At 43.2% G+C, this 26,406-nt stretch overlaps 1 protein-coding gene across 2 annotated transcripts in view; it reads right to left on the minus strand.

The window, feature by feature from the left end:
- Positions 1-936: 936 nt before the first annotated feature.
- The window catches only part of DUSP10 (dual specificity phosphatase 10), a 104,484-nt gene continuing 79,014 nt past the window's right edge, over positions 937-26,406 (minus strand). Inside the window, exons 3-5 of one of the 2 annotated variants that reach the window (XR_013276613.1) lie at positions 11,340-11,708; positions 1,908-7,710; positions 937-1,844 (exon numbers count right to left, since the gene is read on the minus strand). Coding sequence is in view for 1 of the 2 variants with exons in the window: in XM_077485796.1 (XP_077341922.1) it covers positions 7,445-7,710; positions 11,340-11,708 (635 nt within the window). In the remaining variant the exon portion in view is untranslated. Of the gene's footprint in view, positions 7,711-11,339; positions 11,709-26,406 lie in introns of both variants that reach the window. The other variant, XM_077485796.1, reaches the window with a different exon arrangement.

Here is a 26,406-nt window from a genome sequence, read left to right on the forward strand (position 1 = left end):
AACAGTAAGCATTTTGCCAGGAACTGCCTTTTAACAAAGATCTGGTCATTGTGTAAGTAGGTCTGATGTGGCAAAGAACAGTAGTTATAGCCTCTAATGAATGGATAGAAGCCCCCCCAGAAGTCAGACAAACCTGACTTGTGGAGATTATTAAATATTTGAAGGGCCTCATCACTGTATGCAGACATTCTATCCAATTTATGGTTGAGAGCTATTATACTTTGCCAAATGTTTGGGACACCTAACCCCTTGTTGGACATCCCTTTTCAAAACCGTGAGCATTAATATGGAGTTGCCCTCCTGCCAATCCCCTCATTTGTGGCTTTAACAGCCTTCACTTTTCTTGTAGCCATTGAGGCAAAAAAAAAAAATGTGAGGTGAAGTACTGTATTGAATGAGAAGACCTGGATTTCAATTGGAGTTCCAATTTATATCAAAAGTGTTGCTAAGATTGAGGTCAGAACTCCATGCAGAACGCTCAAGTTTCTTCACACCAAACTCATCCGATGTAAGGAGCTGAATTTATGTACAAGGGACACGGCCATGCTGTTAACAGTTTGGGGAAGACCCTTCTCTGTTTCAGCATGGCTGTGTCCCTTGTACATAAATTCAGCTCCATACGTTTGGAAGTGCACAACTGTTTACTAGCCATAGCAGTGAAGTGCCGTTCCCTTGCTTCTCCCTTGTTGGCAACCTAGATCCTGCGACAATTTGGCCTGCAAGGGAAGAGCAGTTGAGTGGTCTCTTTATGACCATCACTGATGTCGGGGAGATCAACTTAACATCGTATCTGATTTGCTACTTGCCCTGGGCAATGCAAGTCCTTGCAATAGTTTTGCAGCAGTCCCACTCTTGTGACTACAAAAAAAAAAAAAAAAAAAGAGAAGTAAAATGTTCTCCAATTTTCAAATAAAAAAGGCAAACACATGATATAAATTCGTTTTTGACGGTTTTTATAGTCAAAATGACATTTTACACAGACAACAGGAACACGCCTATATTTTGTGCAAAAAAATAGTTAAAATAAAACCTCTTATTTTTTTTATTTTTCTTACATTCTGATATACATATTGAACAAGGTTTATGGCACCATAACCAGAGTCAAATTAAACAAAAAATATATATATGATAGTTGCTTCTGTGTATACTTCTATCTTAGTGCTGGCATATTTCACCATATAAGTGCACCTGCAGCCTACATCAGGCAGCCAGTCTGTACACTTCCCAACTGCCGTGGTGGGGTTGGCGTCGTAGTTTAGAGATACAGGCTCTGTTTTCTTGTAGCTACAGGAATGGCTAGGTAGAACAGGGTGGGGTTTAGGAAGCTCAGGATAGAAATGTATCTATAGCTGGGTCCCAGCTCCACCCTCCCTCCCAGGAAACAGAAGTCTCACTATTGCTGCATTTTTTTTTCTTTACATAAAAATGAGGAGCCATGGTTGAATGGGGCACAACTAAATAATCAAATGTGCAGATGCTGCTTCTGGAGATGAAAGAAACCAGGGTGACCCACCATTATCCCCCCTGTGCCTAAACAATCAGATTTTGGGATAGAATTACCTTTTTATAGTGTTTAGCTGGCCACATAAGTTGCAATCTGACTGTAAAATCTCGGTACAATCTCCTTTAGATTTACTCTCTGATATGCAGTGCAAAGCCACACAACAGTCTTTTCAATGCATGTTAGTTAGTCCCTCAAACTATATACCATATATACTCGAATATAAGCCGACCCGAATATAAGCCGAGGCACCTAATTTTACCACAAAAAACTGGGAAAACGTTTTGACTCGAGTATAAGCCTAGGGTGGGAAATGCAGCAGCTACTCGTAAACAATGCCCATCTGCAGCCTCACTGTGCCCATCTGCAGCCTCACTGTGCCCAACTGCAGCCTCACTGTGTCCACCTGCAGCCTCACTGTGCCCACCTGCAGCCTCACTGTGCCCACCTGTACCTTTGATTACAAACAGTGAGGGTCTCCCGCTGTCATGCAACTGCAGTCTTAACTGTTAGGCGGCCGTCCACTGTAACAAAGCCCTGCCTCCTCCCTGTATGTGATAGACGGAACACTGATTCAGTTTCCCAGCATTGTATCAGTGTTCTGTCTATCATGGACGAGGAGGAGGCGGGGCTTTGTTACAGTGGGCAGCTGCCAAACAGTTAAGACTGCATGACACAGCGGGAGACCCTCACTCGAGTATAAGCCGAGGGGGGCTTTTTCAGCATAAAAAATGTGCTGAAATATTTAGCTTATACACGAGTATATATGGTTTTGGCAGAGTTAGGGTCCTTTCACACGGGGCGGATCAGTTCTGATCCGCCCCGTGGATGTCCGTTTGCTCAGCGGGGATCACTCCGCCGATCCCCGCTGAGCAGGGAGATGACAGCTCCGTCTCTGCAAACTGCGCAGGGACGGACCTGTCACAGCGCCGCTCTCCCCTATGGGAGATCGGATGACGACGGACCGCAGTGCCCGTCGTCACCCGATCCGATCCGCAGACGGATGGAAAAATAGCTTTTTCCTCCGTCACACTTTTTCAGATCAGAGCGGGTCGGATGTCAGCGGACATGTCACCGCTGACATCCGACGCTCCATAGAGCTCTATGGAGCACCCGTTCAGGTCCGCCTGAAAAACTGACAGGCGGGCCTGAACGGGACGTCAGTGTGAAAGAGGCCTAAAAGATAAAAAAAACCTTTATTATTAGAGAACTTAACATGAACCTGTGCTTTGCCCATGCAGTTTTTTTTTGGTAGGGTGGAGCATGGGACATGGGAGTCACTTCTTTCCTGTTTTTGGCAATTGGCCTGGTACTTTAAAATGGGTAAAGTCCTTAGCTATCTTGACTTGGCTTACGCAAGGCTTCCTTTCTTTGCTCCCAATGGCTACACACAATGGCAAAGCACCAAAGAGAAGGGGATTATGTAAAGCTAAGGATGGCAAAATACATATTCCCTTTTGTGTTTTTAAAGGTACATGTCTGATCATGCCTCTTGTTTCTATGATGGTACATTGTAACATGTGTGGCCAGCTAAAGCTTCAAACAAAAAAACGTTTGGTTCATCCTGTGTACCGATCTAATTTATTCATACGCTAATAGGTAAAAAACCTGACCATCTCCCGTGTATGAGCACGTTGGACATCCCAAATCCATGGGTATTATTATGGAGCTTTACATTGATAACAGCCTCCACTCCTCTGGGAAGGCTCTCCACAAGATTTTGAAATGTGTCTGTAGGTATTTTTTACCATTTAGAGAAATTGCTATTTTTCAATCAGAAGATTTGGTTCACAATCAGAGTTCTCATTCTTCCGAAAGGAAATCAGCGGGTTTGAGGTCAGGGCGCTATTCATTCCCCTTGACTTCCTCCACACAGACTGGTCACACCATGTCTTTATGGAGAAGGCTTAGTGCACAGGAACATAGTCACACTTGAAGAGAATAATAGGGCCTTCCCCAAACTGTTACCCCAAGCTTGGAAGGACAAAATTGTCTAAAATCTCCTTGTATACTGTGGCATTAACAGTACCCTTCACTGGAAATATCTGTGCTCAATAATTCTGAGGGGTGTCCAAATTCTTTTGGCCATACAGCAGATGTGATGGTCAGGTGTCCACAAATGTTTGGCATATGGTGTACACATGGATGTTGGCTTTAGATGCGCACCCAGGGTCCTATTGTTGTATCATGCACCTTAGTAAGGCGCTTGCTGGAATGAGCAGTTCAATGAATTTTTGCATCAAGGCACCATCATTTCCTTGTAATTCCAAACACTGGAACGCTTTTGGTGTGCATTCAACTATATTGTGCTACCCAGATTTCTACAGATCTTCTGGCTCAGTGCCAAGGAGTGCTCAAAGTGTGCCAGTGAACTCCCGTGTACAGCGCCCACCACCTCTGTCAGAGAAAAATACAGTGGCTACCATTAATTATCTTCCTTCTGTAAATGCTGATTTTCCTAGTTGTCTCTGATATAAATAAAAATAGTCCCTGACCTGTAAGAAATATGCAAATTAGGAAGGTCAGAAGTCTCTATCTATATACTTGTGTCAGGTAAGCACCCACAGAATTGAACATGAAGGGTGAGCATGGCAGCCAGGTAACGAGCATGGCAGCCAGGTAACTAGCATTTTAAGAAGGAGAGGTTAGCCATGGCAGCCTCCATACTTCTCTTATGACATTTTTAATTCATTAACTATTAAGTGCTTACAATTTTCTTTGATTTGTCTGTTTTGTAGAATTCCTTTACATTTGGTCTTGGCAATAATTTAAATATTTAACCTCCAATGATTACAGCGTTTCAAATATAGGAGAGATTAGCCATGGTAGCTTTCATACTTCTCCCATAACATTTATAATTACTAAATAATTAAGTGCTTATAATGATCTGTCAGTTTGTAGGTAGGCCTAAAGAGAACCAGTCACATTTGATCTTGGCAAGAATTTAAATATTTAAAATGATCTCAAAGCGCTAGTGTTTTTGACCTTAATAAATTCCCTGCATTAAGGTAAAAGAACACCCTGCTATTCCCCGACCCCCCCAAATACTTACCCGAGCTTGGCAGCAATACAGCGAACCACATTTAATTTTGGCAAGCATTAGAATATTTAACATCCAAATATTATAGCATTTGAACAAAAGGAAAGGTTAGTAGTCTAATAATAGCCTCCATAATTCCCTCGTGACATTTTTTATCAATTGGCAATTAAGTGCTTAACATTTTCTTTGAATTTGATCCTGGCAAGACTTAAAATATTTAGCCTTCAATTATTATAGCATTCGAGTTTACCCAGTTTAAACCATTAAATATTTGCTTCTCTTTAGTTAGCATGACTTGCATTGGGGTTGATTTACTAAAGGCAAATATACTGTGCACTTTGCAAGTGAAGTTGCACTCATTTTTCTTAGTAGATGTAATGTTGTACAGTTCACTTTCTAAAGAATACCCAATCAGGTGCAAGGGAAATTATAAAGCACTTTTCCATGTACCTGATTGGATGAAGGAAATCGGCAGAGCTTTACTACATTTGCTAAGCTCTGGGGGAAATGAGGGCAACTGCATTTGCAAAGTGCACAGTCTATTTGCCTTTAGTAAATCTACCAAAATGTGCTTGTTTGCTCAGGTTGCTGGCCTAGATGCTAGATCTAACAAGGGCTATAAACCTTGGACACAATTGTAGTTATATATCAATTCTCTGTTCAGATTCTCCCCAGGAAAAAAAAAAAGATGTTTTAAAATGATTGTAAAGTCTCCTTTTTTTTTTTTTTTTACGAAAAATAACAAGCATGTTATACTTACCTCCTCTGTGCAGTGGTTTTGCACAAAGCAGCCCAGACCCTCCTCTTCTCAGGTCCCTCTTTGGATCTCCTGGCCCTTATCTCCTTTTGAGTGGCCCCACAGCAAGCAGCTTGCTATGGGGGCACCTGAGCTGAGTTACAGCTCCCTGTGTCCATTAAGACACAAAGCTGTGCCCCCGGCCTGCCCCATTTCTCTACTAATTGGCTGGCTGACTTAGAATGACAGCAGCGGGAGCCAATGGTGCCATGCTGCTGTCTCAGCCAATGATGGAGGGAGTCCCGGGAAGCTGAGACAAACCTAGAACATCGCTATATCTAGATGGGGCTCAGGTAAGTATTAGGGGGGCTACTGCACACAGAAGGCTTTTTATATTAATGCATAGAATGGATTAAGATAAAAAAGAAACCTTCTGCCTTTACAATCACTTTAAAGGAGGTCTTTTAGAGCTTCAGAAATGAGTTGACTTTCTTATTTTTTTTAAAAAATAACCTGTTTTGGTCTGTGAAAACCATGTGACACTCTTCTTCCTATAAGGTTTCTACATCATGTTTCAAGAAATCAACCAATGACCTTGTATTTTAGAGAGATCTGCCCAGAAAAAAAAAAATGTGCTTCAACTCTACGTCCGAATCAAAAATGTGCTTCGGAAAAAAAAGATGAAGTTGTATCAATTTAAGTTTGAGTATTTTAACTCTTGCATAAGTCCAATTGTGACTGATTATAATTGACATATAAAAAAAAAATTCCCTGCATGCACGAATACTCCTCTGAGAGTTATGTTATGTAACCTGGGTTTAAGTAGACTTATTGGTTGGCAGTTACAATGAGGATAGGATGGTTCCTGCAGGCATTTTGTTCTGTCCACGTAGAGGCTCCTTGTGTTGACAGATCAGCCATGGCAACCAGCAAAATTAAAAAGAAAAAGCAGGGAGGGTATAACAAAATGAATTAGATATAACTCGTAAAAAAAAAAAAAAAAACACATCAAATATTATAGCGGTAAACTCGCACTTTAAATGTGTACCAGTTTGGGATTCAGCACATTGGGAGGTACACTAAATACCAAAATTTTGTGGACACTGGACCATCACGCCTTGTTAGACATCCAATTCCAAATCCATGGGCATTGAGATGGAATTGGCCTCTTTTGCAGCTACAACAGCCTCACTTCTTCTGGGAAGGCTTTCCACAAGATTTTGTGGTGTGTATCTATGGGAAACAGGGACCATTCAGCCAAAAGAGCATTTGGGAGGTCGGGTACTAACGTTGGATGAGAAGATGTGGCTCGCAATCAGAGATCCAATTCATTCCAAAAAATGTTCAGTAGGGTTGAGGTCAGGGCTCTCTGCAAGTTTGGAAGTGCACAGTTGTAGTATCCTATACTTAATTTAATCATCTGGATTGGTTTTTGAATACTTTTGCCCATAGTGGGTGTGATGATCAGGTTTCCACAAACTTTTACAATATAGTGTACACTATTCAGCTGGTTGCATGTACCACAGAGGCATGAGAAATAATATACCTTGTGCCTTGGAGATGCCACCAGCAGATCAATACCTCACCATTTGTTAAACCCACAAAAATGGCTACCTACCCTGCATGTAGGCAAACTCAAAAACATTCAATCAGCTCTTACAATTCTCACACTCAAAACAAAATTATTGCACAAGAAGCCACTGAGGGCAAGAAATGGTCAAGTTCTGTGTCAATGAAACCCTTTTAGCCCAAATATAAAAATAGAACATAACACACCCAGAGTCAACAGTTTTACATTTTTTTGCCATTTAAATATATTCTATTTATGGCAGATTCTTCATTTTTTTTCTTTTTAATCTCCTTGGAGCTATGGTCTGGCATATTCTGCATAAAAAATGCATATTTTCATAGCTGTATTGCATAAACAACACTCTTTTCTTCAGTCCATGAACCCGCACAGACCCCTGATCACCATGGATTTTTTTTTCTCAAAAACCTTTAGCCTTGGCTTTTTTTTTTGGCCAAGGTGACAAAGGGGTATCCAAAGACATAAAAATTTCAAGCTTCTCCGACTCGAGATCTAACCCTCCATCTTAAAATGAATTTAATCCAGATGAGTTGATTTTTTTTTTCTTTTAATCTTGAAGCTTAATTGATAAAATGTTTGTTACACCACAGTCTCTACACCGATTAACTTTGGCGTAAGAATCCGTGGTGTGATACCATTATTTAAGTCTTCTTCAAACTCCAATAACTGGCCCATGAAGTTTAGGTTGGGGGATATGATTGGTCGCTTTCCTTTAACAAATTTGTAGGCGTCGGTCATGGTCATCCGCGTGTGCTTCATCAAGTAGGCTATCACGATGGTGGCCGAGCGTGAGACTCCTGCTTGACAGTGGATGAGCAGGCCTTTCCCGCATTGGTGAGCTTCCTCTAGAAGATAAGAAAAAAATAAATATGGTTAGATGAAAGTTAAAACAACCTGCAGCATACATAAAAGCACTTATTTTTAATGTTTTGGATAGACTCGGAATTAGTAAATTGTCAACATTTTATTGCTGTTCATAACCCCACGGAAAATTTCCCTTTGCATTATGTCCCCGCAAAATCAGAACAAGAAAGGACAGGAGTGGTTGTCACTGGTGTGGTGGTCTTTCCTATTTTACAGCAGTCTGTGTCCCCACTAAAGAACAAACCTAATGGGGGTTTTAACCCTCCCAACCCCAAATCAAAAACTGAAATGTTGTCAAAAAGCAGAAGATAACTGGTATGATTAGAGACTGCAGAGATCCACAGCTCAGGTGGACAATGGACTATTAATCGTGCACTTCACAAATCTGGCCTTATTGGAAGAGTGGCGAGAAGTAAGCCATTATTGAAAGAAAGCCATAAGAAGTCCTGTTTGGAGTTTGCGAGAAGCCATGTGGGGGACACAGCAAACATGTGGAAGAAGGTGCTCTGGTCAGATGAGACCAAAATGTAACTTTTTAGCTTAAAAGCACAACACTATGTGTGGCAGAAAACTAACACTACAAATCACCCTGAACACACCATCCCCACTTGACTTGAGACTGGGGCGGAGGTTCACCTTCCAGCAGGACAATGACCCTAAACATACAGCCTTCACTGCAATTACATCTGCAAGTCTTTACCAGCTTTGCACATTTAGAGAGTGACATTTTTTACCCATTCTTTGCCAAATAGCTCAAGCTCTGTCAGATTGGATGTAGAGCGTCTGTGAACAGCAATTTTCAAGTCTTACCACAGATTCTCAATTGGATTTAGGTCTGGATTTTGACTGGGTCATTCCCACACATGAATATGCTTTGATCTAAACCATTCCATTGCAGCTCTGGCTGTATGTTTAAGGTTGTTGTCCTGCTGGAAGGTGAACCTCCGCTCCAGTCTCAAGTCAAGTAATGCCCCATACACACTATCAGATTTTCTACAGATTTTTTCCTTCAGGTTTACCAAAACCATGTAGTACAAGGGTGTGCCCGATTGCATACAAATTGAAACTCCTAAGGTTTGACCTCATATTATATGGTTTTAGTAAATCTGAAGGAAAAACTCAGCAGAAAAACTGATAGTGTGTATGGGGCTTAAGATTGCTCTGTATTTGCCTCCATCCATCTTTCCATCAACTCTGACCAGCGGCTACCACCGCAATGTTTCACACACATACATATATATATATACATATACACACACACAAACACACACACACACACATATATTAAACAAACAAAAAAAGAGCTCTATTGTTGCAGAGGATTGGAGGAGGGGTGGAGAGATAGAATTGTTTCGGGAGCCTGAAGGTCCGCTAATGTTGGAGGCTGTGGGGTCGATTTACCAAAGGCAAATTCACTGTGCACTACAAGTGCACTTGGAAGCGCAGTCACTGTAGATCTGAGGAGAAGATCTGAAATGAGGGGAAGCTCTGCTGATTTCCATCATTCAATCATGTGCAAGCAAAAATGCAGTTTTTTTATTTTCCTTGCATGTCCCCCTCAGATCTACAGCGACTGCACTTCCAAGTGGATTTGCCTTTAGTGAATAAACCCCCCAGTTTCCTTAACTCAATGCACATACATCTTTTGTGTATGTGCAGAACTGTTCATATCAATTTGACGCCGACTTTGCTGTGCCTTACCGATCTGAAAAAGTACCGTATATACTCGAGTATAAGCCGAGATTTTCAGCCTCTTTTTTGAGGCTGAAAGTGCCCCCCTCGGCTTATACTCGAGTCATCGCTGTCTGCCCGCTCGATCAGCGTGTCGAGCAGACAGACAGCGGCCATTCTATGATTCAAAAGCCGCGCCTCCGGCTCCGCCTTCGCCTGTGATAGGCGGAACACTGAATTTCCCAGCAGCCTGTGTTCCGCCTATCACGGGCATCGTCTCATCCTCGTACTACGGACGAGGATGATACGACGTCCGTGATAGGCGGAACACAGGCTGCTGGGAAATTCAGTGTTCCGCCTATCACAGGCGAAGGAGGAGGCGCGGCTTTTGAATTTTACAATGGCCGCCGACGAAGAGGGCACGGGACGGAGGCAAGGCAAGGCACGGCACGGGACAGGACGGGACGGGACGGGACGAAGGCAAGGCACGACACGGGACGGAGGCTCGGGACAAAGGCTCGGGACACAGGTAGGCTGGACACACACACACACACACACACACACACACACACGGATGGAGACACACACACACGGATGGATGGATGGATGGAGACACACACACACACAGGGATGGATGGATACACACACACACAGGGATGGATGGATGGATGGAGACACACACACACAGGGATGGATGGATGGATGGAGACACACACACACAGGGATGGATGGATGGATGGATGGAGACACACACACACAGGGATGGATGGATGGATGGACACACACACACACAGGGATGGATGGACGGACACACAGGGATGGACGGACACACAGGGATGGACGGACACACACACAGGGATGGACAGGCATGTCTCACCCTCGGCTTATACACGAGTCAATAAGTTTGCCAGTTTTTTTGGGGGTAAATTGGGGGCCTCGGCTTATATTCGGGTCGGCCTATACTCGAGTATATACGGTAGTTTCTGCACTACTTTTGGCGATTTCAGGTGTGACTTGCATAGACATCTGTGTGACTTCATGCACAGATGTCTATGTAAGTCGCACTGACATGCGGCTTTGAAATCGTATGATTTCAAGTGAAGTTGCAGGATTTCAAAGCCGCATTCAGTGTGAACAAGTTCTTCGTGTTTTATTTTGTTGAGAAATCACCCCTGCCCCTTGCAAGGGTTTTGCGCAGAGGGCCCCCGATCCTCTGCAGTGCTCCTGGTTTCTCTTCTTCTTGAGTGCCCTGATGTAGAAATGCTTTCCCTGGGGGCACTCATGCAGGCGCATTCCTGTGTCCTGCTGCTGCATCCATTGACACAGACAGCAGGACCCGCCCTGCCCCCGGCTCCGTCAATGGCTCTTGCTGCTATCAATCTATCCAATGAGGACCCGAGACACCGGCTAGTGCTGGTGTGCTCCTCCCCGTCGCTGGAAAGACTGGGTTCAGGTAAGAAAAAGGGGGGCTCTGGGGGGCAGTTGCAGCACAGGAGTTTTTTCACCTTAGTGCATAGAATGCCATAAGGGGAAAAACCTTGAGGGTCTACAACTCCTTTAAAATAAGAAAATATAATACACCTTCTTATCTATTTACTAATGCTAGCAGCATAAGGATTAAAATAGGTAAAGTGGTTGTAAACACACAAAGCTTTTTATCTTCATGCATTCCATGCAGCAGCCCCCTCTAATACATGTGAAGAGCCTTACCAGAAGAGTAGAGCTTGTGATTGCCACAAGGAGTGGAAGGGTTGCAACTTTACAGTAATTCCCATTCCCCAATAGGAAGTCCAGCAAGCTCATATAGACGTGGTGGTTGGGAGTCCACAAGAGTTTGGCCATACAATAGTGTATTTTCCAAAGTGATAGTTTTGGAAAAGTTCCCATTTCCCTAATACTGATTTAACTGAAGTTAGAATCAAAGAACCAAGAATCTTACCTATGAACTCAAACGCCTCTTCAAAGTACTGCCTGAGATTCTGCTTGTTGCTGTCTGTTGCTGGGAGACGCTTGTAGTTAAAGATCCCTTTCTCATAGTGGTAAAGAGGAAGGTGAGTGGTTACGTTGACGATATACCCTATGTTCATTCTCTGCATCTTCTCCAAGTCCTGGGCATCGTGCTCATTGCCCAAGAAGAGAAAAGGGAGGATGAGGGTCAGTTCTGCGTTCTCTATATCTGGAGTACTAGGGACGGACTGAGGTAGTGTGATGGTCACCGCTGAGGCCCCGCCTCCATCTGGGCAATCTTGGAGTTGGAGGGAATTATCACACAGGTTTTCGTGGTTCTGTTTAAAACTGCTGAGCCCACCTGAAATACAAACAAGAAAATGCAGCTCAGCTTGTGGTGATTTGGTCATTTAAATAAATACAAAATTATATCCATGATTTTGTTAATGAATAAGTATAATTGCTACAATAATACGGGATCTGAGCCACCAGTGCATGCAGGTTTTTGAAGGACAAATATAAATTCTGATTCCTAATTCACTCTACACAGCACAGCAACTGCACCATGTAGAACAATCTGAAGATATTTGTTTATTAGCCAACAATTCAATTAAACAATACTAAAATAATAAAGAATTCTGGTTGATCAAAACACGACCCTACACGATAAAACCAATTTAAACAGATCTGAACCTGAACATGAATGAATGCAATTCATAGAAACCCTATATTCAACAATATACAATAATATAAATATGAGTCAAATATTAAGTGAATATTATCATTTTAAACAGTGGGACACATTCTGGTTGGTCACAGGGATCACAATCACAAATATTATTGGGTATAGAAAAAAAACTCCCCTTTAGGTGTGAACACCATATTGCAAAAAATTCCTAAGGCTGGGTTCACACTGCTGCTGGGGGAGATCCGGATGTGATTCGCACCGCACTGCAGTGCAAATCACATCCGATCTCCGTAGCGATGCGAGTTCAGCCATACAGATAGTATGGCTGAATTCGCATCGCTCCCGCAGCAAACTTGCACGGGACCCTTTTTTTGGTCCGCAGCAGAATCGGATCGCATGGGTGTTCACACCATGCAATCCGATTCCTGTGCGAGTGTGCAGATCGCACTGCGATATGCGGACGGATCTGGGGGTGTCATTAACATTTCATTGACACTCCCAGCAGTCCGCATAGGGCAGTGTGAACTGCCGGCGGAGGCATGCGATGCGGGAAAACGCCGCGGATTCGCGGCGTTCCCGCATCGCTATAGTGTGAACCTAGCCTAAAGGAAAAAGTTACAAACAAACTTTTCAACTGATAATTGATTGTGTGGGTTAGGGTTGTGCTCTGCAGCAGATATATCTTCTCAACCAAGATATGTTGTTTTAGCCCTTGTGCACACGTTCAGACACTCCGATGGACAATATCCGATCGGACCGTGTTGTCGGATAATCCAACAGTGTGTGGGCTCCATCGGACTGTTTCCGTCAGTGTATCCGACGGACCAAGTTTTCCAGCTGGGCTATAAAATTTTCCCACAACATGATCCGATCGGACTTTGTCTGTTCATGTGTAGAGAATTCCGATCGGACAAAGTGCCATGCATGCTCCGATCAAATTCCTAGACCAAAGCTATTGGCTACTAGCCTGAACGTAGTCCCGTCCTAACGAAATAACGTCATCGCGTTAAGTAAGATCGGATTTTCTGACAACTTTGTCCGGCTGTGTGTATGCAACAGTTTCGGACAAAATCCGGCGGACAAAATTCAATTTTTATATGTTGCTGTGTGGTTTAGAGGGAATTAAGCATTTTTGGATAATAAGAATCCGAGCCTGAATACAGGAATAAAAGTCATTTTCTGACATTATTATGATGGACCTCCTAAACTTATTTTAACTTTTTGTAAAAGGGGATAATATTTGTATCTTATTATTGTTTCTGCCTAAACATTATCTTTTCAAATGACTAGTGATATGGAAAACTATTTGCATCATCTTTGTTTTCTCATGACCACACAGAAATGTACAGGGGACACAGGAGCAAAAATCTTAAAAGCGGAAATAAACTCTGGGGGGGATTTACTAAAACTGGAGTGCAAAATCTGGTGCGGCTCTACATAGAAGCCAATCAACTTCCAGATCAAAGCTTAAATAAACAAGCTGAAGTTAGAAACTGATTGGTTACTATGCACAGCTGCACTAGATTCTAAGTGCTGCAGTTTTAGGTAAATCTCCCCCCACAATCTGCCTACCAACAACTGAAAATGCTATTTAATTCATTTTGAATATTCAAACTCACTCATCTATCCATATCTTCACCTAAGTTCACACCGGTGCAACTTGTCCTGCAATTTGACAGGTCTAATCACATGACAAGTCACACCCTATTGTCAGTAATAGAACTGTTCATACCCTGTTTCCCCTAAAATAAGACCTAGCCTGATTGTCGGTGTTGGCTGCAATATAAGCCCTACCCCCCAAATAAGCCCTACCCTGTTTCCTCAAAAATAAGCCCTACCCTGAAAAGAAGACCTACAAGGACTTTAACTAGGGCTTATTTGGGGGTAGGGCTTTTATTGCAGCTATCACCGACAATCACACTAGGTCTTATTTTAGGGGAAACAGGGTATCAGTGCAAATCAGACTTTGCTGTGCCTTACCGAGCTGAAAAAGTAGTTCCTGCACTATTTTTGGAAATTTCAGGTGCGACTTGCATAGGACATCTGTGCATGGAGTCGCACAGATGTCAGCCAAGTCGCACCTGAAGTCGCACTGACATGCGGCTTTGAAATCGTATTATTTCAAGTGAAGTTGCAGGATTTCAAAGCCGCATTCGGTGTGAACAAGTTCTTCGTGTTTTATTTTGTTGAGAAATTACTTTGAAACCCCTGCCCACCCCCTCCCTCCAGCATTTCTATCCACCACTATCTTGCGTAAGGGCACATAAGCATTTACATCCTGGAATCCATCTGCCCTTATCTCTCAGGCATGCAAGCAGGAGGGTGCTTAGTAGCAAACCTTAAGGGGTTAACCACTGCTAGAGGAAGACTGAAGCCTCCATCTACAGCCCTGATTCACCAGGTGGTTAATGAGCTAAACCTTGCTCTGCCAGGAATCAATACATAATGAAAATTTTTGTTCAGAACAGCAAAAAGCTACTGCTAGTATTGTTTGGGGTCGTGGATTAAGATGTGCTTATAAGAGTGCTGTTGTTCATTTCGGTGAGCTGATCTACTTAAAAGAGGAGTATTCTGACGCGATTGAGGATATAATTATAACGCTCTAACCAAAGTTCCATCTGGTAAGGGCACCCACTATATGGTGACGGGCACTTGTGTGCATCTGAGTGTATTCAACCACCGTGGTGTTTTCATTTAGGACTACAACTGTTGATTGTTTATGGACTCTTTTATGAACTTTTTGAGGAGGAATTCCCATTAATTGTTATTTTATATTTTCCATTTAAAAGTCTGGAATATATTAATATTCACATTTCACATATATATATATAAAAAAATTTACATTTCTTTTAGGGGTTTATATTTATAGGTTAATTTTATGTTGGCGCAGCTTTTTGTATTTTCTTATTGCTGTCAAGTGTTTGTATCACATTTATTGCTGCCGCCTTCCTTATAGAGTGTTAGTAATTTTTGTTTATTTCTTGCTTCACCTAAGCGCAGTTTATTTTTTCCTTTTAAGCAGGGGGGTGTGCTTAGCGGAGAAAGCCCCTTCTCCAGATGAAAGAAGAAAAAAAAAATGCTCATAAAGACCCCTGGGATGTTTATTTTGTAAAAAAATTAAAATAAAGTTTAAAGTTAAAAGTTTAAAAGGGTTTGTAAAGTCTTGTTTTTTGTTTTGTTTGTTTTTTATAATATAACAAACATGTCATACTTGCCTCCTCTGTGCAAGGGTTTTGCACAGAGGGTCACTGATCCTCTTCTTCTGGGTTCACTCCGCGGTGCTCCTGGCTCCTCCTCTTCTATGCTGGACAGAGAAGTGCTATCCCTGGGGGGCACTCGTGTCTTGCTGCTACATCCATTGACGCAGACAGCAGTACCTGGCCCCACCCCCCCTTCATTGGATTTGATTGACAGCTGCAGGAGCCAATGGCTCCTGCTGCTATCAATCTGTCCAATGAGGACCCAAGACAACAGCTGAAGCTGGTGTGCTCGTCTCCATCGCTGAAAGACCGGGTTCAGGTAAGTAAAAGGGGGGCAGCTGCAGCACAGGAGGTTTTTCAACTTAATCCATAGAATGCAGGTGAAAAAACCCTGAGGGTTTACAACCCTTTTAAAACAAGAAAATATAATACACATTTGCATCTATTTACTAATGCTAGCAGCATAAGGATTAAAATAGGTAACGTGGTTGTAAACACACAAAGATTTTTATCTTTATGCATTCTATGCAGCAGCCCCCTCTAATACTTACCTGAGCACCCCTCTTGATCCAGTGATGTCCACAAGAGCCTTGCCTCTCGGGGGAATCACACGCCTGGCTGGCTCTTGGCAGACGTAGGAGACATTGGCAATCACAGCCAGTGAGCCAATCAGGACATGGAGGGGGCAAGGCCAAGCCGCAGCTCCATGTCTGAATGGACACACAGAGCAGTGCTTCCGGTGACCCCTTAGCAAGCCGCTTGCTGTGGGGGCACTTTGCAGGAGGGAGGGGCCAGGGTCTCTGGCAGGGAACCCGAGAAGAGGAGGTAAGTATAACAGCTTTACTACTTAAAAACAAAATACAAGGCTTTAATATTACTTTAATGTTGATTGTTGAGTTTAGTTCTGCATTAGGGCTCATGAAGGGTTTAAAGTGGCAGTAAACTGCTGCAGAATAACAAACAAAAAAACACCTGTAAGACAATTGTATAATGTGCTAGTATGCATTGCATACTAGCACATTATCAAATACTTACATTAGAAAGCAGCCCTTCCAGCAGCATGATGTCACCGCTGAGAGGGCCAACATCTTCCCCCTGGTCTTTTCTCTGGGTTCACAAGTTCCAGCGCTGTGAGTGGCCGGAGCCGCGATGACGTCATTCCCACATATGCATGCGGGAGCCCTCAGTTCCGGCAAGAAGCTCTGACGGCCGGGACGGTATTCCGGTGTTTTGTGAGAATAGCGACCCCTCAGATTAGGTAATGGAAGTGATGTTCGGTCAGCTGCCTATGCATTCCACCGCTACAAGGTTTGCTAATCTGACAGAAAACCTGCAGTCAGAGGGGGGCAGCGGACATCTTACTACACCCAGCTATGTCTTGAATATCAGAGTAATGTTAGCAATAAAGTGAGCGTATATCAATAAATATAGTATATTGACATCTGCAATGCTGTTTTGATGTTACATTTTGAAAGAAGCTGGACGCCAGCAGTAGGAAGGTGGCAGAGGCCATGTTGGCACACCCCGCACTTCTCAGTGCTGAACCTTTATGCCTTGTACACACCGGACTCTCCGCCAACAAAACCATGGACTTTTGTCCAAAGGGTGTTGGCTCAAACTTGTCTTGCATACACACGGTCACACAAATGTTGGCCAACAATTAAGAACGTAGTGTCGTACTAGACATACTACGTGGTTTTTCAGCTCCTTAGCGCCACCCTTTGGGCTCCTTCTGCTAATTTCGTGTTAGTAGAAGTTTGGTGAGTGTTGATTCGCGCTTTTTTATCTACACTTTTCATTTCGTGTACAATAAAAAAAATTGTGGAGAATAATACTTGGCTATGCGTTTTACTTCAAATGACAGATTGGCGGTTACATTTAAAAAAATACAATGTAAAATTAACAAGGGACACCAACATAGTTTTATCTTTGTTCTTAAAAACTACAGGATAATGGTGCTGCTGTCACTTGCACAAAAAAAAAAAAAAAAATACATAAAAATATTATTCTTGATATCATTAGAAAATAAAAGCCTTTGAAAATTCAATAACTCCATCAGTATCACCAATAAAGCAGCTCCATTATTATCCCATTAAAGAAGAGAGAATTGTGCGCTGCATTTGGAGATTTCATAATTTGCCACATCACAAATGTTAATTCTCCATTACGAACGCTAGTTTACAGGACCGACCGCTTCTGCTTCCGAGTATGCGTGTTTGTACTTTGGACTTTTGTCCGACGGACTTGTGTACACACGATCGGAAAATCCGACAACACACATTTGTCTGCAGAAAATTTGAAGACATGCCAGTCAACATTTGTTGGCGGAAAGTCTGACAACAAATGTCCAATGGAGCGTACACACGGTCGGATTTTCCGCCAGCAGCCTGACATCCAACATTTCCCACCAGAAAATCCGATCGTATGTACGCGGCTTTAGGCTTTCAAAATTAAACATCCAAAAAGCATCACAGATGTCAATAAATATACTAAATGTATTTATATACGCTCTCTTTACTGCTAAAATTACTCTGAAACTCAAGACGTAGCTGGGTGTAGTAAGATGTCCGCTGCCACCTTCTGACGGCAGGTGTTCCGGTAGAACGCAAGCGCAGCTGACGGAACGCCACTTCTGTTAAATAACATGACGGGTTTGCTATTCTGATAGAACACCAGACCTTCACGCCTGGTTCACACCTACGCAGGTTGCGGTTTGCACATCCCAGGTGCATTTTGCATTTTTCAATATACGCTTTTGATCCATTGAAGTCTATGGAACCAAAAACCAGAAAAAAGTCGCTAAAAATAAAATGCACAGATGTGAACGTGACCCATAAATGGGCTGTAGCGTGTTTCTGCCAAACCGAAAAGGAACGAAAAAAATGCATAGGTGTGAACCAGGCCTCAGAGCGCATGTGCTGGTGATGTCACTGGCTGCATCCAGGGTGAATATCTCCTAAATGGTGCAGGTTTAGGAGATATTCATTTTGACCCCTTTGACCCATGCTGGGACACTTACCTGTCCCAGGACACTTACCTGTCCCAGGATCCCGCTCGTTTCCCCTCCATTTGGTGGCGCCGGCATTTTAACTGTGGGCGCCACAGCCGGGCACCCACTGTGCATGCGCGAGCCGCGCCACATGCTGTGACTGGCTGCGCAATCATCTGGGGTCTGTCACGTGTCCCAGATGATTGCCTAGACTAGAGGGAGGGGGGAGCGGCGATCTCCCTTCCTGCGCCGCGGGAAGAGACGGCAGGAGTCCAGGCGCTGAAAGAGGCAGACTACGAGGGACCACATAGCAACAGGCATAAAAAGGTAAGTAAAAAATATATATATATTTTTTTTCATGCACATAATTTTTTTTTTCTTTGGGGTGGAACTCCACTTTAAGCAACTTTTCACCTACCAGGAGTTCTGGCGTTCACAGGAGAACAGCAAAAACCCAGTGTGCACGAGGACTAAAAATGCTTCTAACCATTCGTCCTGCCATACAAAACTAAAACAAACATTTTGGCCTATGAGTATAATGCTGCACATGGGAATATGGGACAAAAGACGACCAGGCATTCTTTTTGATCAATAGGGGGCGCCCATCCTAGATGTTAATGAGAAATGTATCAGAGGCTGTTTGTTAGAGTTTGCTGTTGGACTCGTCTCCATGGACTAGTCATTGATTTGTGTGCTGTGGTCATACAGCTGTGAGACTGACATATGAACTGCGGCACACGCAGGTCAACAGTAATAATGACAGCACGTTGCTGAGAGAACAATAGAAATGAATCACCAGCAACACGAACAATAATAAAAGATATGACAGACATTTGGGAATTTTGCCAAGCGTGGAGACCCCGAGCGATCTCTGTGCACTGCATAAATTACAGACAACAGAAACAGATAATGATTTGTACCCTATACCATTTTCTGAACTAGGAGAAAATATTTTCATGTTAAAAAATAAAATAAAAAAAAGGAAGAAAAAAGTAAAAAAAGGAAGAAAAAAATAATAAATAAATCAAGGAATGACTTAAGGGTCCACTTATGAAAAAAAAAATTGCTGTGCAACAAACATTCTCACAGCTGTCACAAATAATCGGCACAATTTGCCTGCTATGTTTATTTTCTATGATCACCAGCTCCATCTAGTGGCTAGAAACGCAGTATGTTCCTGGTTGGGTTATTTCAGGAAAAAATCTCATTGTGGCCACTAGATGGAGCCGATTATCACAGGAGATAAAGGTTTCAGGCAAATTATGGTGATTATTTGTGAAGGATGTCAGAGTGCTTGAGAAATTTGCAAAGCAATTTTTTTATAAATAGGCCCCTACGTCTGTCAAACCATTAACAGTCCTGTCATCCCACAAGCTATGGACCTTACGCATGTGTGGGGTCAGGCACTGATGTTGGACGAGAAGGCCTTACTCGCAGTCTCCCCTCTAATTCATCCAAAAGGTGTTCTATCAGGTTGAGGTCGGGACTCTGCAGGCCAGTCAAGTTCGTCCAGCGCAAACTCGCTCATTCATGTCTTATGGATCTTGCTTTGTGCACTGGTATGCAGTCATGTTGGAACAAGAAGGGGCCATCCCCAAACTGTTTCCACAAGGTTGGGAGCATGAAATTATCCAAAATGTCTTGGCATTCTGATGCCTTAAGAATTCCCTTCACAGGAATTAAGGGGCCAAGCCCTGAAAAACATCCCCACACCATAATCCCCATTCCACCAAACAAGCAAGGTCCATAATGACATGAATGAGCCAGTTTGAGGTGGAGGAACTTGACTGGCCTGCACAGAGTCCCGACCTCAACCTGATAGAACACCTTTGGGATGAATTAAAGGGGAGACTGCGAGCCAGGCCTTCTCATCCAACATCAGTGCCTGACCTCACAAATTTGCTTCTGGAAGAATGATTAAACATTCCCATAGACACACTCCTAAACCTTGTGGACGGCCTTCCCAGAAGAGTTGAAGCTTTTATAGCTGCAGAGGGTGGGCCAACTCAATATGGAACCCTACAGACTAAGACTGGGATGCCGTTAAAGTTCATGTGCGTGTAAAGCCAGGCGTCCCAAGACTTTTGGTAATATAGTGTACATACATCGCGACCATGGAGAATGAATGTAGCCACCATCTAACAGGAAATTCAGATCACAGGGAGAAAAAGAAAAAAAAAATGTAAAAAAAGATCTGAAGGAGGCTGAGAATAACAGAAGGGACTTTTTTGAGTTCTATACATAGTGGAATAGAATTTAGTTTGGTGTCATATTAATCCCATCTAATGACGACTGGTAGAATATCGTTGCAAAAAGAACAACTACATTGTCTCCACTTTATTTTTAATTTTTTTACTATGACATCATCTTCAGGATTCCCACCTGCCCTGACACCATGGCAACCATACAAGAGCTGAGTGACATCATCTGGCATGACATCAGTGCTGGGAGCGCACACAATACAAAGATCTCCTCAGTTCAGTGCTTATCGCACACAGGCGAAGTTCTGGAGAAGGGATGATGTAATGTGAACAGGTGGCGGGGATTTTATTTACCCAACTGAAAAAAAAAAAGAGAAGGAAATAACAATGATAGCGCTTCTTCCCCATCGTACATAAAAAGGTTTTATGATGCCATATGGAGGGGGAGAGCCTGACTTCCATAATTCATTAACCAGTTGTTTGAAAATTGAACACTGACAGTCTTCCCGCAGCGTGGTTTGCAAACACGCAGTAGAAGGTGTATCCGTGTGCAACGCATTTCATGTCATAATCATTTTCTTAACCACTTACCAACCGGGCCAATTCTGACATTTCTCTCCTACATGTAAAAATCGATTTTTTGCTAGAAAATTACATAGAACCCCCAAACATTATACAATGGCGCTCATTGCAACTTTTTTTTCGCACAGTATTTGCGCAGCAATTTTTCGAATGCATTTTTTAGGGGGAAAAAAAAAGTTTTGTGCTTTAAAATAAAACAAAACTGTAAAGTTAGCCCAATTTTCTTGCATAATGTGAAAGATGAAATTACGTTGAGTAAATAGATGGCCAAAGTGTCACGCTTCAAAATTGTGCACGCTCGTGGAATGGCGCCAAACTTCAGTACTTAAAAATCTCCATATACACCGTTTGAATTTTTTTTTACTGGTTACCTATTTTGAGTTACAGAGGAGGTCTAGGGCTAGAATTATTTATCTCGCTCTAACGTTCGCTGTGACACCTCACATGTGTAGTTTGAACACCGTTTTCATATGTGGGCGGGACTTGCGTATGTGTTTGCTTCTGCGTGCGAGCTCACGGGGACAGCGGCATTTTTTTTTTTATTGCTCATTTTACTTTACATTTTTTTAGTTTGATCACTTTTATTCCTATTACAAGGAATGTAACCATCCATTCTAATAGGAATAGGAATATGGCATGACAGGTCCTCTTTACAGTGAGATATGGGGACAATAAGACACCACATCTCACCTCTAGGCTGGGAAGCCTGAAATGAAAAAAAAACAAAAAAATAAATAAAAAATAAAAAAACGATCTCAGCTTCCCAGCCAAGGCGGTGCTGTTTTTTTTAAAGGCAGAGGCCGGGTGTGATGTCATAACATTGTGCCCGGCTTCTGATGATCATAGAGACTCCGGCAACCATCTCTATGGTAATTTCTATGGTAAACATCCGGGGCCGGTGGATTTATTCTCCAACTCACTGATCGCAGCGGTGAGTCAGTAGAAGCACCAGAGGGCGGCGGGAGGGGTCCTCTCGCCACCCGTAAGAATCATCAAGCGGCTGACCAGCCGCTATGATCATTCTTATGGTATAGGGCAGTGATGGCGAGCCTTGGCACCCCAGATGTTTTGGAACTACATTTCCCATGATGCTCAAATACACTGCAGAGTGCATGAGAATCATGGGAAATGTAGTTCCAAAACATCTGGGGTGCCAAGGTTCACCATCACTGGTATAGGGACTCGCTGGCAGAAAAAGCCGATATCTGAATGATGCCTGTAGCTGTAGGCATCATTCAGATATACCCCCACAAAGCCCAGGATGTCATATGACGGCCAGCTGTTGGCACGTGGTTAAAGTGGCATTAAACCCCAAACCAAAAATGCAATATTATTGCAGCTCATCAATCATTAGATGTGGTGGCTGCATTTGTTTTCTTTTTTTATAGACCCGGTTCGCACTGCAGTGCAGGATTTGCAACAATTCCTGTTCGTTTACCAAACCGCTCTGCAACCGCACTCCGTTCATTCACTCTTCTGCAGTTCACAAAACACAGTGCGATTGGCTGAATTAGATCATATAGGTGTGAACATCAATGCAATTCAATTCCAATGCAAAAAAAAGGCACCTGCACCTTTGGTGCGGGTGCGGTGCGATTTGAGCCATACAAAATTAATAGTTCAAATGGCATTACAAAGAATCGCTTGTGATTTGAACAGGAATGTAGTGCGATTCCTGTCCGAATCACATGCCGTTCCCCCACTGCTCTTGAGTGAACTGGGATGTAGCCCTCGTATGACAGGTCGCACCCTATTGCTGGCAATTGCACTGCTCAAATCAGTGCGACACCATCTTTGCAGTACTGCATTGATTTGAAAGTAGTTCCTGCACTTCTTTTGGCAATTTTGGGTGCAACTTGAATCTCTGTGGCTGAGACACTCATGGATATTGAGAGAAGGCTTTTTATCTTACTGCATAGATAACAAAAATGTAATAATTACCTGCTCTGTGCCCCAATCTACTCTTCTGGGGTCCCAGGCGGCGCTCCTGGCTCCTCCTCTTCATTGAGTACCCCCACAGAGAGCTGCTATCCATGGGGGGCCCTCGTGTACCTCTGTGTCCTGCTGTTGAGTCCACTGACACAGACAGCAGGACTCGGCCTTGTCCCTGCTCCCCTGTCACTGGATTTGATTGAAAGTAGAGGGAGCCAATGACTCCCGCTGCTATCAATCTATCCAATGAGGACACGAGAGCTGCTGGGCTCGTTCGACGCTGAAAAAAATCGGGTTCAGGTAAGAAGCCTGAAGTCATCTAGCAGAACTTAAAGTAGAACTATAGGCAAAACTTTTTTTATTTTTTATTTTGGATAGAGCAAATGGAGGGTAAAAACCCTTGCCAGTTTAATTTTCGCCATCTGTGTCCCATTGTGGAGATTTCCCTTCACTTCCTGTTCCATAACCAAAACAGGAAGTGAGAAGAAATCCTTGCAAATTAAAGGGAATTCCTTGTGGACCCCCCCAGGTCACCAGAATTAGTGTCCCCATTGGAAGATTTCCCCTCTATTACTTTTCTGGGGACAACCCAAAAACGTAGGATTTTCTTTTACTTTTGTCTTCAATGATAATGATAAACAGGACAAACGGAGAGGGTAAATCTCCCTAACGGGGGCACAGACCACAATAAAAACTGACAGGCGTTCTAATCCCTCTCCACTATGTCCAAAGCTAAAAAGTTTTGCCTTGAGGCCCCTTTCCCAACCTGTACAATTTGAAAGTTGCACAACTTTGATGCGACTTGAAGCAATGCCTGTGTGATCGTGAGGTCTATAGACTTCAAGTCGCATCAAAGTCGACTGGGACTACTTTGAAGTCACTGCGACTTGAAGACGCACAGATATGAACGGTACTCATTGGAAATCATGGGGTACGACTTGTCATTAGACTTTGCAGTCGCAGGACAAGTCGCACAAGTGTAAAAGGGGACTTAATTGTACTTTCATTTTTGACTAAAGTTCTTCTTTAACGCTTACTGCTGCTCGGGGGAACTTGCGGGTTTACAGGCGCACTTTCTATGTATAATATTGAGTTTTATGGCTCCTGCAGCTCTCCTTTAAATCCATAAAGGAGCGTTCTATTGTGTGCCGGAGGAGGGAGGAAAAGGCTTCTCTGTTGGTTTGTGTACACAGAATGATGGGGTTAGATCATGTATTTATATAGAAACACAACACCCTGGCAAGTAGAAACACTATTACATTACACTGTAAACTTGACAGATGGCAGATTATCGATGGGAATGTTGAAAGCTCTAAAACAGACAGCAGCAACACAATGACAATATCTGAGTACCCCCCCCCCCCCGAAGACAACCTATCCCCCCAATATTCTTCTAGTATATATAGGAGAGCGGGGATCAATTATTTTACAAGAAAAGAGCAAGAGGTTCCCCCAGGGTTTTATTTTGTTGCAGCAGATAGATTATCAAATTGTCAAACAAAGTAAATGTATGAAAAAAAGTATTTTATTGCACAAATATTAAAATCCACGAAGATTTAAAATATGAGCTCTGTTTACAAATCATGACCCATCATATATAATTATATTCAAAATAAGCACATATACTCCACCAACCAGGGTGTATATAAATCAAGGATATAAAATAATATAATAATAAAAATGTAAATAGATTGTTTTGATTAAATCAAATTTATTTTAGTAAAATGCTTTTGGAGTAAAAATCTATCTAAATATGGTTTTCCATTTAAGATACATTAATAATTTAGTTCATTCTACGTTAAATGGAGCTTAGTTATGTAGCATTAAGCTGTATATTCTGCATAATTTACATTGTTAGTAAACTCATTCAATGAATCCAAGCTCTGCAAGCTGAGATAACATGCACTGCAGCGATGCATTAACACAATTTCACAGTAACCATGAGATAAAGCAAATATTCCTTTATCCCATTGTTTTGCAAATCTATGTACACTACAAACTGTATGATTGAATCGGTTCTGATAATCGCTGTTTTACTAACCCGACAGCTTATTATTCCAATTGAGAAAACTTAATTTTGTTTGCAAATATTAAAGATTCTAACTACCAGCAAGAATAAGTCCTTATATTTAAAGAGCACCTGTTATTTCAGATCCATCATGGCAGCGACTGTTAGAGGGCATCCACTAGGGCTGGGGAAAAAAAATCGATTTAAATCTTGAATCAAGTTGAGAGGTCAAATCGATTCAAAATTTCAGCAAATCGATTTTTTTTCCCACCAGGACCGTTGCTGACACCACGTCGGTCCTGAGGTGCTGCGGGCAGGAGTTTTTAGGCGAAGCTGTGGCTTCGGCCTAGTCCGTGGCGTCCGGCCTGGCAGACTAGGCCGATATCGAAGCTGAAGCGCCTCAGGACCGGCGTGGTGTCCATAATAAAACAAACAAAAAAATAAAATCGCAGATTTCTTTTTTTTTTTGAGAAAATCGCCCAGCTCTAGCATCCACTCACCTGCTACTGCCACGTCCCTCCCCTCCCCTTGTTGTGTCACTGCCGCATCACATTAAAGTGAATGGGACCATCGGTGAGTCAACAGTGGGTCAGAGGAGGAGCCGCTGCGGGACAGAGATGACAGTTGCTCTTTAACCACTTGAGACCCGCGCTATAGCCGAATGACGGCTACAGCGCGGATCTCCTTTTCCGGGACTACGTCTATTGACGTAGTCCCGTGCATGAGCGGCCTGTGCGCCCCCTGAGGGGCGCGCGCGGCGCGCTCTGATCGGCGAGTCTACGAGACTCGCCTGATCACCGATCCGTGCAAGGGGTCGATCCCGACCCCTTATCACGTGATCAGCTGTCAGCCAATGACAGTTGATCATGTGATATAACGGAGCCGGTAATCGGCTATTATTCATTTTTCTCCTCGCGCTGTCAGCGCGAGGAGAAAAAAAAAAAAGCCCATCAGTCCCGATCACGGCCAGCCCTGCCAGTGCCCACCTGCCCCCTGCCAGTGCCCACCTGCCCCCTGCTTTGCCTGCCTAAATAAAAAATGTGTCCCCCCTGTCAGTGTCACCCAGCAGTGCCCATAGTGCCACCCAGCAGTGCCCATAGTGCCACCCAGCAGTGCCCACAGTCTGCCTAAACAAAGGTGCTGCACCCCAGTGCCACATATCCGTTCCCAGCAGTGCCGCCCATCAGTGCCCAGCAGTGCCACCTATCAGTGCCCAGCAGTCCCATCTATCAGTGGTACCTATCAGTGCCCCTTAGTGCCACCCATCCGTGCCACCCATCCGTGCCATCTTATCTGTGCCCGTCTTTGCCCATCAGTGCCGCCTTATCTGTGCCTATTAGTGCCGCCTTAACTATGCCTATCAGTGCCCACCAGTGCAGCCTATCAGTGCCCACCAGTGCAGCCTATCAGTGCCGCCTCATCAGCGCACTTCAATGAAGGAGAAAAATGACCTGTTTGC

The sequence above is a fragment of the Lithobates pipiens genome, unplaced genomic scaffold (genome assembly GCF_037356315.1).
Source record: "Lithobates pipiens isolate NorthernLeopardFrog02 unplaced genomic scaffold, aLitPip1_a1.2 Scaffold_18, whole genome shotgun sequence".
Classification (NCBI taxonomy): domain Eukaryota; kingdom Metazoa; phylum Chordata; class Amphibia; order Anura; family Ranidae; genus Lithobates; species Lithobates pipiens.